Genomic DNA, 14,723 nt, shown 5'->3' with positions numbered 1-14,723 from the left:
TTTTTTTTTCTTTGGAGAGTTTATTAAAATATGTACCTGGACAACTATCCTTTCCTAGACATTTTTTTCTATTTTCATGTGGTATGCCTTGTCCTATAAGCATTTTAAATTTTTATTAGTCCCAGCTTTCAATCTTTTTTTCTTTTTGATAATTATAGTCTTCATGTAGCAAAGCTTTTCCCTTCTCAAGATAACAAAAGTATTTTTTTAGTAGTTTCATTATTTTATTTTCGTGTTTCTTAATACATTTGCAATTTATTTTTGTGAATGACATTAATTGGAGATCTAGTGTTACTTTTATCTTAATTTCATATTCATCACTCAAATTTTGATTTTTCATTGTGTTCATAGAGTAACGATTATATGATATGTCACTTTTTTCTCCCTTAGATTGGATGACAAATTGAAATGAGATGGTTCTCCACAAAAGGCCATGACAATGGTCCAGACAGGACTGGTACAGGCCCCAGGTGGTGAACACAATCTTGATTGGAGCCCTCTGTATCCTAGGATGTCCAACTGGGTGTGAGGAATGGCAGTTAGGGTAGAGATTGTAAAGTGAACTCTCCTGGTGGTGATGTGATTATGGTTGATCAGTCCATTCTGATAAGAGGGTTCAGCCTTTCAGGATATGGGACAGAGAATAGCTAGGCAGGTTACCAAAAACCCAGAAAACCTGAAATGAATTCAGGTGGGACTTCACTGTAGTTTAATATATCTAATATCACATAAAAATTACTTCCCTGTGCCAAGTACATAAATATAATGTCCTAAATTTGGCCCTGGTGGCTCAGTGGTTAAGAGCTGTGGCTGCTAATCAAAAGGTGGGCAGTTAGAATCCACCTCTTGCTCCTTGGAAACCCTATGGGACAGTTCTACTCTGTTCTATAGGGTCGATATGAGTCAGAATCGACTCAACGGCAACAGGTTTGGTTTAATTTGTTTTTTTTAAGTCTAAAATATTTTGTGTTTAGTCCTTGAGAAACTGCATTGCTCAAGGCAAAGATAACTAACTTTATTGCTGTATCCCAGTTACCGAGACAGGCATTTGCATAACCATTATTTCATTTAATACTAGCAACTGGAATTAAGGAGGGAATTCAGATTAAGAGTGATTTAGTAATTAGTCCCATACGACAAAACTAACAATATTTAGTAGAGGTGGTACTCAAACTATTACTCAGAGCCTGAGCCCTTTAAATCACTTAAATATTTTTCAAATCTGAGAAGTAGTTTTACCCACTTTACTGGAAATTTTATTTTAAACTTTAAAAAACACTGAAATAGCATACAAAAAAAAGAATACATATAGTATATATAAGATAGATACATTTTAAATAAACTTTAAATATATATACATAGTACATTGCATGTGTGTGTGTGTGTGTGTGTATAAACACACACACACACACATATAGAAAATAGTATCATGGATGATAAAGTAGAGGGTTAAAGAAAACAAGGGAAACCTTCAGGGAGATAGATTGACACAATAGCCAAAACAATGGACTCAAACATAGCAATGATTATGAAGATAATGCAGGACCAGGCAACATTTTTGTTACATGATACGTAAGGTCCCACTTAGCAACAACAGCAGGGATAAATAATAGAAAACTAACAATATTGCTGAAGTTCCTTTTGTCTCCTCCCAAATTATCTTCCCCCCACTCTTGAAGGTATCCTTTATCTTGAATATTTTCAATATTCTCTTACTTTTCTTTATGGTTTTAACACTTCTACATTGCTCTTTTAATTTTCATGCTCTAGAACTGTACATAGATAGAATAATATATTTTACTCTTCCAGGTCTTGCTTTCTTTGTCTAATACTGTCCTTATGAAATTTGTCCATATCGTAGAATATTCCAATGTGAGAATACAACACACTTATATGTTCTATTTTATGTGGCCATTTTGTTTGTTTTCATAATTTTGCTATTATGAACAATGCTGTTATAAACATTCTTATATATGTATCTAGGGTATATATGCAAGAAACTCAGCAAAGTATATGCAGAAGAAGAATTAGGGTTGTAGGGTATGTTTATATTCAAAATTAAATATGCCTTTTCTAAACTCTTTTCTAAAATATTTATGTTAATTTAAACTTACATCAAAGTATGAAAGTTCCTGTTATTTTACCTTTTCACAAACACTTGGTATTGACAGACTTTTCAATTTTTGAGAGTCTGGTGAATAAAAAATTATATCTTATTGTTGTTTTACTTTCCATTTTCCTGAATATTAATAAGCTAGAGCCTACTTTTATTGGACATTTGTGGCTGACTGTCCACCAAAATTTCATGACTTCTTTCCCAAGTGTGAAGTTGTCACTGGGAGGCAGCTGCAAAATTTCCTACTAATCTAGGTATGGCTAGATGACACATTCTCTCCTGTGGAAGAGAATATGTTATTTCCTAACCGGAAGTTTAAATAAGCACGTGGATCTTCTCTGCTATTGGGCAGAAGATTACTCTCCTGCCTTGTGAGGTAATTGAGTCTGGTCTCTAAATCACCACACAGTGAAAAGCCATCTACCACCTGGGAGATTCACAATGCCCTATTACAGCAGTCATCATTAGCCTTATTACTACAAAATTCCTCTTATGTAAAATACATGGCTACTGTCTTTTTCCTTCATTTCTATTGGGTTGTTTCTCTTTTATTTATTGCATTATAAACATTCTTCATATGATCTGGAAATAAATCCTTTGTCACTTGTATATGTTGTTGTAAATGTCTTCTATCATTTTGAAGCTTTTTTTTTTTTTTTTTTTTGCATAACACTGGATGGGTTTGAACCATCAAACTTTAGGTTAGTAGCTGCATGCAAACCATTTGCACCACCCAGGAACCTCTCATAAAGGTAAGAGATTTATATCAAACTCTATAAATGATCTTTTCGAAGCCTATCCCAGTGAGCTTGAAGTGATTTGGGACTCACTGCACAGCTTTCTTAAAAAGGAACCCCTTCAGAGGCCCCCACTTGACTTCAGTTCTGAGCTCTTTTTTAGATCCATACCTAGATTGAGAAGCTCAGGAATTATGAAATTGATTATTAGGCATTTTCTATAAACATCTGCATTTTGTATCTTACAACTAACTGTGGTATCTGACATCTAAATAATTTTGGTTTCTCAGTTGAAACTTCCAGTTTACCATCCTGACACATGTTGATCCCTCATCTTGTTATCATCAGGACAAAACAGAACTTTTGTGAATGGATAATTCTTATTTGTTAAGGCTCAGGTAAAGGCTCTGGGAAGGCTTTCATATCCTCTACCACCGGCTTGTGCTAATTATCCGTTATCAGAACTGACACAGTGCTCCGGATAAACTGTTATTGTGCATCTCTGACTGCATTACTCTGGAATTAGACAGTGAAGATTTAAATCTTCCTCACTTCTTTAAGCCTGAGTTTCCCCATCTAGCGTCATAGGTTTTTTTGTCAGAATTAAATTATATGATTTCAATGCATATTAGGTTCTTAAACCAGTGCCTGAGACAACTAAGATTTTATTGTGTCACTGAATATTTGTATGTGTTTGGGGAGAAAGGAAGTGTAGGCTGTATTCCTGAAGACAAGAAAGGAGTGTGTCAATGATTGTATAAGAAAAGTTTAGTATGCTTTCCCTGAAAATTCTAGAAGAATTCAGAGTCCCTAGATGCACAGGTGCCTGGGTGAAGGAGGAATCAAATTATCACAAAAATGGAAAAATGCTTAGAAATCAAGGTCTGAAAGACTGAACACATTTTATAACAAATTTAAAATTTGGGGAGGTAACCAGTCCTGACACCTTCTGTTTAAAGATACCAAACCAAAAAACCAAACCCATGAATTGATTCTGACTCATGGTGATCCCATGTGTTACAGAGTAGAACTGCTTCATAGATAACTTCTTACCTGTTATCTACGTGGAAGAAGTTCACCAAATCTTCTGCGGACCCACTGGATGAATTCAAACCACTAACCTTTAGGGTAGCAGTCAGTCACAAACTGCAGTGAAATAACATCCTCAAAGTAATATCCAATTCCATTATATGAAACAAGAGCAAATAATGTCCTATAAGGCCTACTCCATTTTATTGTTTCCTCTAAGAGATGCAAGAATAATGTCAGCAAAGCATTTCTGAGTGATAACAATGGAAGAAAGACAAGTGAGCTATATTTTTCAATAATATGTATTTACATATAACTGAGGAAATAAGACCATACGGATGCTCTAAAAGAAAGGTAAATATCAGTTGGAAGAATATATTTTCTTACTAAAGAGTTTTCTCAAGGCTCCTTTCATTTCTTTATTTCTCAGGCTATAAATGAATGGGTTCAACATGGGGGTGATCACTGTGTACAACATAGAAGCAATTATGTTCTTGTCTATGGTGTTGCCAGATGAGGGAAGAAAACATAGACCAAAAATTGCCCCGTAATAGAGAGTCACCACTGAGAGATGGGATCCACAAGTAGACAAGGCTTTGCAGATACCATTGGTAGAAGGAACCTGAAGGATGGTGACTCCAATATGGCCATAAGAAACCAGGGTACATAAGAATGGAAGAATAATGGCTGTCAGTCCTGCAGTAAAGATTACCAATTGGTTGATAGAGGTGTCTGAGCAGGACAATTTAAGCAGAGCAGCGAGGTCACAGAAGAAGTGGGGGATGGTGTCATCAGCAAAGAAAGACAGCCAGGCAAGGAGAAGGGTGTGCAAAAGAGCACAAGCACAAGCAGTGACCTAGGACCCAGCCACCAGCATCACACAAAGGCTCTGACTCATGATGGTGATATAGTGGAGAGGGTGACAGATAGCCACATACCTGTCATAGGCCATTGAAGTGATAAGGAAACTGTCCAAATCAGCAAGGAGTTTGAAAAAATATGTCTGTGAAATGCACCCTTCATAAGAGATGGATAGGTGCTGGGTCTGCATGTTCATCAGCATCTTTGGAACAGTTACAGATGAAAAAGTGGTATCAGTGAGGGCCAAGTGGCTGAGGAAGAAGTAGATGGGAGTGTGCAGGCGAGAGTCCCCTCTGATAAGCACGATGATGAGCAGGTTCCCCAGCACAGTGGTGAGGTATATGACCAGGAACAGGGCAAAGAACATGCTCTGCTGCTCCCGCCGGAAGGGGAAGCCCAGGAGGAGGAATTCAGACACGCTGCTCTGATTCTCCCTCCTCATACAGCTATATTAGCTAGAGGGGACTGGTGGGGAAATTTGAAGGAAAAAGGTAGAATATCTTCAAATAAGAAATGATGATTGTGGCACAGCATACTACAGATGTTCTTTTGACCCAGGGGATGTTTTCATCCATACTTTCTTACATTTGCCGCATATTTTGCCGCATCAATGTAGTAGAAGAAATGTAGGTTTGTGATAAACAGTCTCTTTCTTTCTCAAGTTGGTCCTGGTCTCTAAACGATAATAATAACAGTCAGTATTTATTAAATGTCAACCTTACTTAATGTTCTAATAGTTTATATGTAATAACTAATTCAGTAGTCTTAAATACATGAGCTAAATGTTTTTAGTTGCCATGGAGTCAATTCCAACTCATAACTAAGTAAAAAAATATATATATTATTTCTAGTTTTCAAATAGGATAACTGAAGCAAAGAAATCTCATGATCACAGAGGTAAGAAGAGGAGACGCTGGGATTTGGATCCAAGCATTTTGATTTCTGAGATTGTTCTCTGGAAGCAAAAACAAATGATGTGATATCAGAAATGTCATTTCCATTTGTAATTTTGCATATAATTATCTTATTACTTCTGTATCCCCTCTTTGCCTATGCATGCATTCTGTGATTATTTCTAATCTGTTCATAGGTTATAGACTGAGAATCTACCATAGGCTACTTAATACATACACAATACAAACTTCTTGTTGAAATAAGAGTTTCATGTCCAATTAAACCTGTCATGGTAGGTTCATTAAGAAAACTACATCAGGCTTACATCAGAACAAGATTTAACCTTAATGTCTGTTTTTTTTTTTTTTTGTGGACTCAATGTGATTTAGTTGTCACATGGCATCACATTTAAAGAAGTACAATCCCAAAGCCAAAAGTAATTTTAATCTTTTCAGTGTGTCTAAAATAGCCTATAAGATACATATTTTTAACATAAATCAATATCTATCAAAATTACTAGTTTTTTTTTTTTTAAGAGAAGTTAGGAATTCACTACAACATATCAGACCTTATTATAAAGCTATAATGATTACAACAAGTAATGTGTTTTTACAGAGATAAACCAATAGCCAATGGAGAAAAACAAAGAGCCTAGAAGGACACATTTTGAAATAGGCATTTGGCAATTGACAGAAGTGGCATTATAAATCAGTGAATAAAAGCATGGACTCTCCAGAGAATGGTGCTGGCTATCCAATGGGCAATTAGATATTCATAAAGGAAAAATAACTTTATATCCGTATCTCATACCATATATGAAAAAACTCAGATGGATTAAAGTCAAAGAGAAGAAGCAAAATTTTAGAACGATTAGACAAAAATTTTGTAGATTGTTTGTAATTTTAAGGTAGAAACACATTTCTTAACCAAGACTCTCAAAGCATGCAACATAAGATTCTAATAAGTTGATGACATTAAAATAAAATGTCTGTACTACAACAACTACTTTCACCACAACAAAGCCATAAAGTCAAGAGACAAACCATGAAAGGGAGAATATGTGATGCTTAAAACCAGCAAAAGGTTAGTACTCAGAATACATCAGAATTTTGTACCAGTACTACTGAAACTATTGCAGAACACAGAAAAGGAAGCAATACTTCTGAATTCATTCTAAGAAGCCAGCATAATCCTGAACCAAAACCAGGCAAAGACACCACAAAAAAAGAAAATTAAAGACAAATATCTCTCAACAATATAGATGCAAAAATTATCAACAAAATTCTAGCAAATAGAATTCAGCATCATATATAAAAGAATAATATCCCTGGAACAAGTGAGATTCTTACCAGGTATAAAGGATGGCTCAACATTAGAAAATCAATCAATGTAATCCACCATGTAAGTAAAACAAAAGAAAAGGATCACATGATCATCTCAATTGAGGCAGAAAAGGCATTTGAAAAAGCCCAGCACCCATTCCTGATTAAAAAAAAAGAAACAATCTCAATAATGTAGGTATAAGAGGGAAATTCCTCAATTTAATAAGGGCATCTACGCAAAACTAATATTTAACATCATTCTTAATGGAGAGGCTGAAAACATTCCCCATTAAAAACAGGAACAAGACAAGGCTGCCCTTTATCACCACTCCTATTTAACACTGTGCTAGAAGTCCCAGCTAGAGCAATGAGGCAAGAAAAGGAAATAAAGGCCATCTAAATTCATAAAGAAGAAGTAAAACTGTCCCTATTTGCTGATGATATACTACTACACTTCGAGAACCCAAAAGACTCTACAAGGAAACTACTGGAACTAACAGAAAGATTCAGCAGAATAGCAGGATACAAGATAAACATACAAAAATCAGCTGGATTCCTAAATACCAATAAAGAGAACTATGAAAAGGAAATCATGAAAGCAATATCATTTATAATACCGAAAAAACCCAAAACAAAAAAAACTGTTCCTTTTGAGTCATTTCTGACTCATAGCAAGCCTATAGGACAGAGTAGAACTGTACCACAGGGTTTCCAAGGAGCAGATGGTGGATTTGAATGGCCAACCTTTTGGTTAGCAGCCATAGTTCTTAACCACTGCACCACCAGGGTTCCACCATTTATAATAATCCCTAAAAAATTAAAATGCTTAGGAATAAATCTAACCAGGGACGTAAAAGGCCTATACAGAGAAAACTACAAAACACTACTGCAAGAAACCTAAAGAGAACTACATAAATGGAAAAATCTACCATACTTATGGGCTCAATATTGTGAAAATGTCAATTCTATCGAAAGCAATCTACAGATATAATGCAATTCCGATCCAAGTACCAACAGCATTCTTTAACGATATGGAAAAATTAACTTTATGTGAAAAGGAAGGAGGACCCTTTAGTAAAGTACTATTGAAAAAGAATAAAGTAGGACTCACACTACCTGACCTCTGAACCTACTATACAGCTACAGTAGTCAAAACAGCCTGTACTGGTACAACGACAGACACATTGACCAATGGAACAGAATCGAGAACTCAGATGTAAATCCATCCACTTATGGTCCTCTGATCTTTGACAAAGGTACAAAATCCACTAAGGGGGCAGAAGACAGTCTTTTTAACAAATGGTGCTGGCAAAACTGGAAGTCCATCTGTAAAAAAATGAAACAGGATCCATACCTCACACCATACACAAAAACTAATTCAAAAAGATCAAAGACATAAATATAAAAACCAAAACTATAAAGATCATCGAAGAAAAAATAGAGCCAAAAACTAATTCAAAATGGATCAAAGACTAAATATAAAGTCAAAAACTAAAGATCAGAGAAGAAAAAACAGAATCAGTGCTAGAGGCCATAACACACAGTATAAATAGGACACAAACCATAACTAACAATACACAAACACCAGAAGATAAGCTAGATAACTGGGATCTTCTAAAAATTAAACACTTATGCTCATCAAACAACTTCACTAAAAGAGTAAAAAGAGAACCTACAGACAGGGAAAAAAATGTTGGCTACAATAAAACCAACAAATGTCTAATCTCTAAAATCTATGGGAAAATACAACACCTCTACAACAAAAAGAAAAATAATTCAATTTAAAAACTGGGCAAAGGATATGAACAGACCCTTCATCAAAGAAAATATTCAGGTGGCTAACAGACATATGAGGAAATGTGCGAGATCACTAGCCATTACAGAAATGCAACTCAAATCTGCAATGAGGTATCACACCAACCTTACTAGCAAGCATCAAAAAAAGAAAAAAAATGACAAGTGTTGGAGAGGCTACGGAGAGATTGGAACTCTTATGCACTGTTGGTGGGAACACAGGATGGTAAAAACATGTTAGAAAATGATATGGTGCTTCCTTAAAAAGCTAAAATTAGAAATACCATACAATTTAGCTATCCCACTTCTAGGAATATATCCTAGAGTCATCACATGAATAGACATATACACACCCATGTTCATTGCAGCATTGTTCACAATAGCAAAAAAGATGGAAACAACCTAGGTGCCCATCAACAGATGAATGGACAAATTATGGTACATACACACAATGGAACACTACACAATGATAAAGAACAATGATGAATCTTTGAAATATCTCACAACATGGATGAATCTTGAGGGTATTATGCTGAGTGAAATAAGTCAATCACAAAAGTGCAATACTGTATGAAACCACCATCATAAAAACTCAAGAAAAGGTTTACACACAGAAAGAAACAATCTTTGTTGGTTACGAGGGAGGGGAGTGGCGGGAAGGGAAAAACACTAACTAGACAATAGGTAAGTGCTAGCTTTGGTGAAGGGTAAGACAGTACACAATACTGGGGAAGTCAGCATAACTTGAGCAACGCAAAGTCATAGAAGATTCATAGACATATCCAAATTCCCTGAAGGACTGAAGTACTGGGCTGAGGGCACCTAGCTAAATCGGCATAACATAGTTCATAAAGAAAATGTTCTACATTCTACTTTGGTGAGTACTGTCTTTGGTCTTAAAAGCTTGTGAGTGGCCGTGTAAGATACTCCAATGATTCCACCCGGTCTGAAGTCAGGGAGAATGAAGGAAATCAAAGACACAAGGAAAAGATTAGTCTAAAAGACTAATGAACCATAATTACAACATCCTCTATCAGACTGATCAGTCCAGCACAACTAGATGGTGCCTGGTCACCACCAAAGGCTGCTCTGACAGGGGTTACAATAGAGGGTCCCAGACAGAGCTGGAGAAAAATGTAGAACAAAATTCTAACTCACAAAAAAAGACCAGATTTACTGGTTTGACAGGAACTAGAGAAACCCTGAGAGTATGGCCCTTGGACACCCTTTTAACTCATACTGAAGTCTTTCCTGAGGGTCACCTGTCAATCAAAGATTAGACAAGCCCATAAAACAAAATGAGACTAAATGGGCACACAAGCCCAGGGGTAAGGATGAGGAGGCAGGAGGGGACAGGAAAGCTGGTAATAGGGAACCCAAGACAGAGAAAGGGAGGGTGTCAACATTTTGGCAACCAACATCACAAACAATACGTAATTAATTGTTTAATGAGAAACTAATTTTCTCTGTAAACCTTCCATTTAAAACACAATTAAAAAAAAATACTTCGGAATTCCTATGAATCAATAAGGAAAAGACAAAAAGCTCAATTAAAATATGGAAAACAAAATAGACAAGAAATTCACAGAAAATTAAGTCCAAATGACCAAGATATATATTAAGAGAGTTCACTTTCCAAGAAATAGAGAAAACACACATTAAGACAACAACGAGATGTCATTTTATATCCATCACATTGGTAAAAGTTAAAAGATATATATGGGGACAATATGCATTGACCCCCCCCCATGTCTGTCAGTTTGTCATAGTGTGGGGCTTGTGTGTTGCTGTGATGCTGGAAGCTATACCAGTGGTATTTAAATACCAGCAGGGTCACCCATGGCAAGCAGGTTTCAGCTGACCTTCCAAGCTAAGACAGACTAGGAAGAAGGATCTGGAGTCTACTTCTGAAAAGAATTTTCCAGTGAAAACCTTATGAATAGCAGCAGAGCATTGCCTGATATAGTGCTGGAAGATGAGCCCCTCAGGTTGTTGGGCACTAGACCCTCAACAAGGTGGATTGACATAGTGGCTGCAACAATGGGATCAAGCATAACAACAATAGTGAGGATGGTGCAGGACCCAGCAGTGCTTCGTTCTGTTGTGCATAGGGTCACCATGAGTCAGAATCAACTTGATGGCACCTAACAACAACAACAACATGCATAAACCAGCATGTGAAGAAAAGAAACTCTCATACATTGTTTTTAAGTATATAAATTGGTTCAGCTGCTTTGAATATGTCTTATAAAGTTGAAGATTCATGTTCTCTTTGAGTAGTAATTTTTCTGGGTATATGCCATAGAAAAATAGTGACGCTTCTTCACAAGGAAATAGACCATATTATTATTTGCAACTTTGTTTGTAATAGTGAAGAACTGAAAGAACTAATTGCCCAATAATCAGGAAATGGATTAATGGATGTTAGTTTGCTCATACAATTCTATCCAGCAGTAAAAACTAATGAACTCTACATTACATGTCTATACATGGATAAAAACCCAAAAAACCAAACCCATTGTTGTTGAGTTGATTCTAACTCATAGTGACCCTATAGGACAGAGTAGAACTGACCCATAGAGTTTCCAAGGAGAGGCTGGTGGATTCGAACTGCTGAACTTTTGGTTAGTAGCCAACCTCTTAACACTGTGCCACCAGGACTCCATACTCTAAAATTAGTTTAAAATGGATGCAAAATTATGTTTACAGTATGATATCATATCAATCAAAACACTGAAAAAAATTATATATTATTTATGGATACATGCATATGTTTTTGTTTTTGTTTTACATATGTTGTAAAAGTATAAAAATGTTATAAAATGTATAAAAATTATCTTCATAATAGTGGTTAATCCCAGAAAGGAAAGACCGAAAAGGGGAGTGGAATGGAGAAGGGGAGTGGAATGGAGCTTCGGCCCTATCTGTAACACTCTGCATTGCTTGTTTGAAAGATCAGAAACAAATGTGGCAACATGCCAATATTTGTTAAACCTGGGTCATATATTTTATTTAATTTCCAAGTACTAAAAATTAACAAGTTCCCTTAAATGAAAAAAGAAACTGTTCTCTAGAAAATGTTTGACTGAGAAGGACGGAGTAGAGAATGGAGAGTGAGTTGTGTTCCCCAGGCAGCTGGAACAGATTTTGAGGGAAAATCTGTCTGGGTAAATCCAATTAATAATAAAGTGTTGTCAGTTTGATTAATACACTATACATCCTCAATATTATTTACATCTTAAAAGAAATGACTTCATGAAATAATTAATGCTAGGAGCCACTGTGCCTCACTCTATTTTCCCCTGCCAATTTTCAAGGTTCCCTTATCCCTATGCTTTTAAAAAAAAAAATTTTTTTTTTTCCCATGGCAATTAAGATTATTTTTACCATTAAAGTGTAATGGAACTACTTTGTCCAAACTATACAGCCAGTGTATAAATTATTGATCCCAAGTGTGTATGGCACAGACCAAATATTCTGCTCTAGGTCAGTTGGTCAAATTTAAGGAGGTTATTTTATTTATTTATTTATTTTCTCCTTTAGGTGAAAGTTTACAGAACAAACTCATTTCTCATTCAAAACTTTATATACAAATTGTTTTGTGACATTGGTTGCAATCTCAGCACTCTCCCCATTTCCACCCAGGGTTTCCCATTTCCATTTGTCCAGTTTTCCTATCCCTTCCCACCTTCTCATCTTTGCTTTTGGGCAGATGTTGCCTATTTGGTCTCGTATGCTTGATTGATCTAAGAAGCACATTCCTCACGTGTGTTGTTCATTTTACAGGCCTGTCAAATCTTTGCTGAAATGTGGACTTCAGGAGTGGCTTCAGTTCTGAGTTAGAAGCATGTCTGGGCTAAGGAGGTTATTGACATAAAAACGCTATGATGAAACACAGAATCCACGCTTTTGCAGTTTTCTTCCTTTTAAAGGGGTGAGCAAACATTGCTTCCGTTTCATTCTCACCTAGTCATACACTATGCAACAAACGGAAAAGAAGCAGAAGCAAAAAAAAAGTGTCTAGAGGTCTCACATTTACTCCATCAACTGGATTTGAAGGCAATCATATACGATGAGTCCTGGTTCTCCCACTGTCCACTTGAGTAAAAGGAATAATATAATTATGAACCAACTCAACCCAGAAAGTAAAAACTCATGTCAAATAATAACTTTTAATGGCTACATCAAATTAGCCGGTTGGTTCCATATAATATCCAGAAGCAGAATCAGAATATTTATGAATACTTTACCACTAGGTCTCCCAGAAGCAAATGAAAGACAGTTTGCTACTTAATGCTAGAGGCTGAAAAGTCTTTCTGCACAGATTCCAGAACCTTGGATGCAAACTCTGACCCTAGAATCTTCATGGATTAAGGAAAATGAGTGATGCATGCCTCTCTCCAAGTTTCCTGAACTTTTTCAGATTTTCTGGGTCAGCTTTTTGGGGCAGGGCATACAGAACTACACCTGTGTGGTATAACTTCCAGAAAAACACTGAACCTTCCAAATCCCTGCCTAAAACATCACTCTCACTGTGCTGCTGATGGCTGAAATTCTCTCAGAAAGAGAAAAGGGCCTTTAAAGTCCCAACCAGAAATAAGGTTTAAAAGTAAATATTCTTGGGAGAGAGAGCCAACACCGTCATTCATATGGAAAGGCTGACAGAAGTTTATATTTGGAGGCCAGGTTTAGATGGCAGAACAAGAGCACTGGTTTCCTCAGTGAAAGTGAGGCATGGGAAGAACTGGGGATCACAGGTAGTATAAAAGCAGAGGCTACAGGCACTGAGAACAAATTTACTGTCTTTCTAATTTGGCTGAGATGACTGTTTTGGGGATGGGCCATAAAAATAGTCCCACTGTTAATAAAAAATGATTGAGTGCTTAATTTGTACCAGGTGCTTTCCAAATATTGTTCACTTCTTCCCACAGCATTTCAATGTAGCCATTCTGATCCTCATTTTAGAGAGAACAATGAAGCTCAGGGATGAAATTTACCCAGTGTTATACAGTTAGTAAATGGGGAACCTAGGATTTGATCCCAGGTCTACCTGGCTTCAAAGGCCATATTCTTTTCACCATATTACAGCTTTCATTAAATATATCCTCAAGTAAGATTACACTTTTTGCCAGAGGGCACTCAAGAATATCAGGAAGTATCTCAGAAAGATTAAGGACAAATGAAAATCTATGGTTTCAAAATATGTGCCTAAAAGGTAATATCAATAATAATGATAACAATAAAATTATAATAACCATCATTCAGGAATCACCTATTTATTATGTGAATAATATAAGCCAGCTGCTGTGATGTTACTTGATGTCACATCAGTCTCATACAACCATATGAAAGACATGGTTCTTATTTAACCAGTTGGAAACTAGAGCTTAGAGAGTGTAAGGCTTTGCCTAAGATCATACTGTATGAAAACGATGGAGAGACAATTCAGTTTCAGATTTGTCTGATTTCAAAGCCCTGCTACTTACCACCATGCTATATAGTATTGCCTCCAGCAGAACATGACATGATGGGAAGGAAACAATTGGACATGTGCTCCTTGTTGAAGAGAAGAAGATGAGATCCCCAATATCCCCAAAGCATTTGGATAAATGTGCTGCCTTCGGCCTTAAATGAGCAACCCTTACTCAGATGACTGGAAGTGAATGGAGGCACTGGAATATCAGCCACTGAATTTATAAAAACAGCTGCATGTAAAGTGAATCCCTCAAGGCTCCAGGACAAAAGCAGGTCAGACCTGGCCAATGTATTTGATGAACTGCTGACTTACACAGCTTGGATGAAGGCCAGATAGTCAGCGAAGCTGTGAAAGAGATAAAATTTTCCTAGAGAGGAAAATACAAATCCCATGGTATTATAATTATTATGTCTAACTAGGGTATTTGAGATGATACAAAGAAGTTATATAAACTGCCTGGCTAGTGCCCTCATCTGCAAAATTTATTGCAGACC

The 14,723-nt window shown here is 36.4% G+C and overlaps 1 protein-coding gene across 1 annotated transcript; it reads right to left on the bottom strand.

Annotated features, from left to right (window-relative positions):
• Positions 1-4,243: 4,243 nt before the first annotated feature.
• LOC135232443 (olfactory receptor 1J1-like) lies at positions 4,244-5,345 on the bottom strand. The gene is given in 1 exon segment (XM_064291484.1): positions 4,244-5,345. A coding segment is annotated over 1 exon segment (942 nt). The 5' UTR covers positions 5,186-5,345.
• Between the last annotated feature and the right edge of the window lie 9,378 nt (positions 5,346-14,723).

Source organism: Loxodonta africana, chromosome 9 (assembly GCF_030014295.1).
Source record: "Loxodonta africana isolate mLoxAfr1 chromosome 9, mLoxAfr1.hap2, whole genome shotgun sequence".
NCBI classification, from domain to species: domain Eukaryota; kingdom Metazoa; phylum Chordata; class Mammalia; order Proboscidea; family Elephantidae; genus Loxodonta; species Loxodonta africana.
The sequence above is the reverse complement of the archived record's forward strand: the minus strand, read 5'-3'. Positions and strand labels throughout refer to the sequence as shown.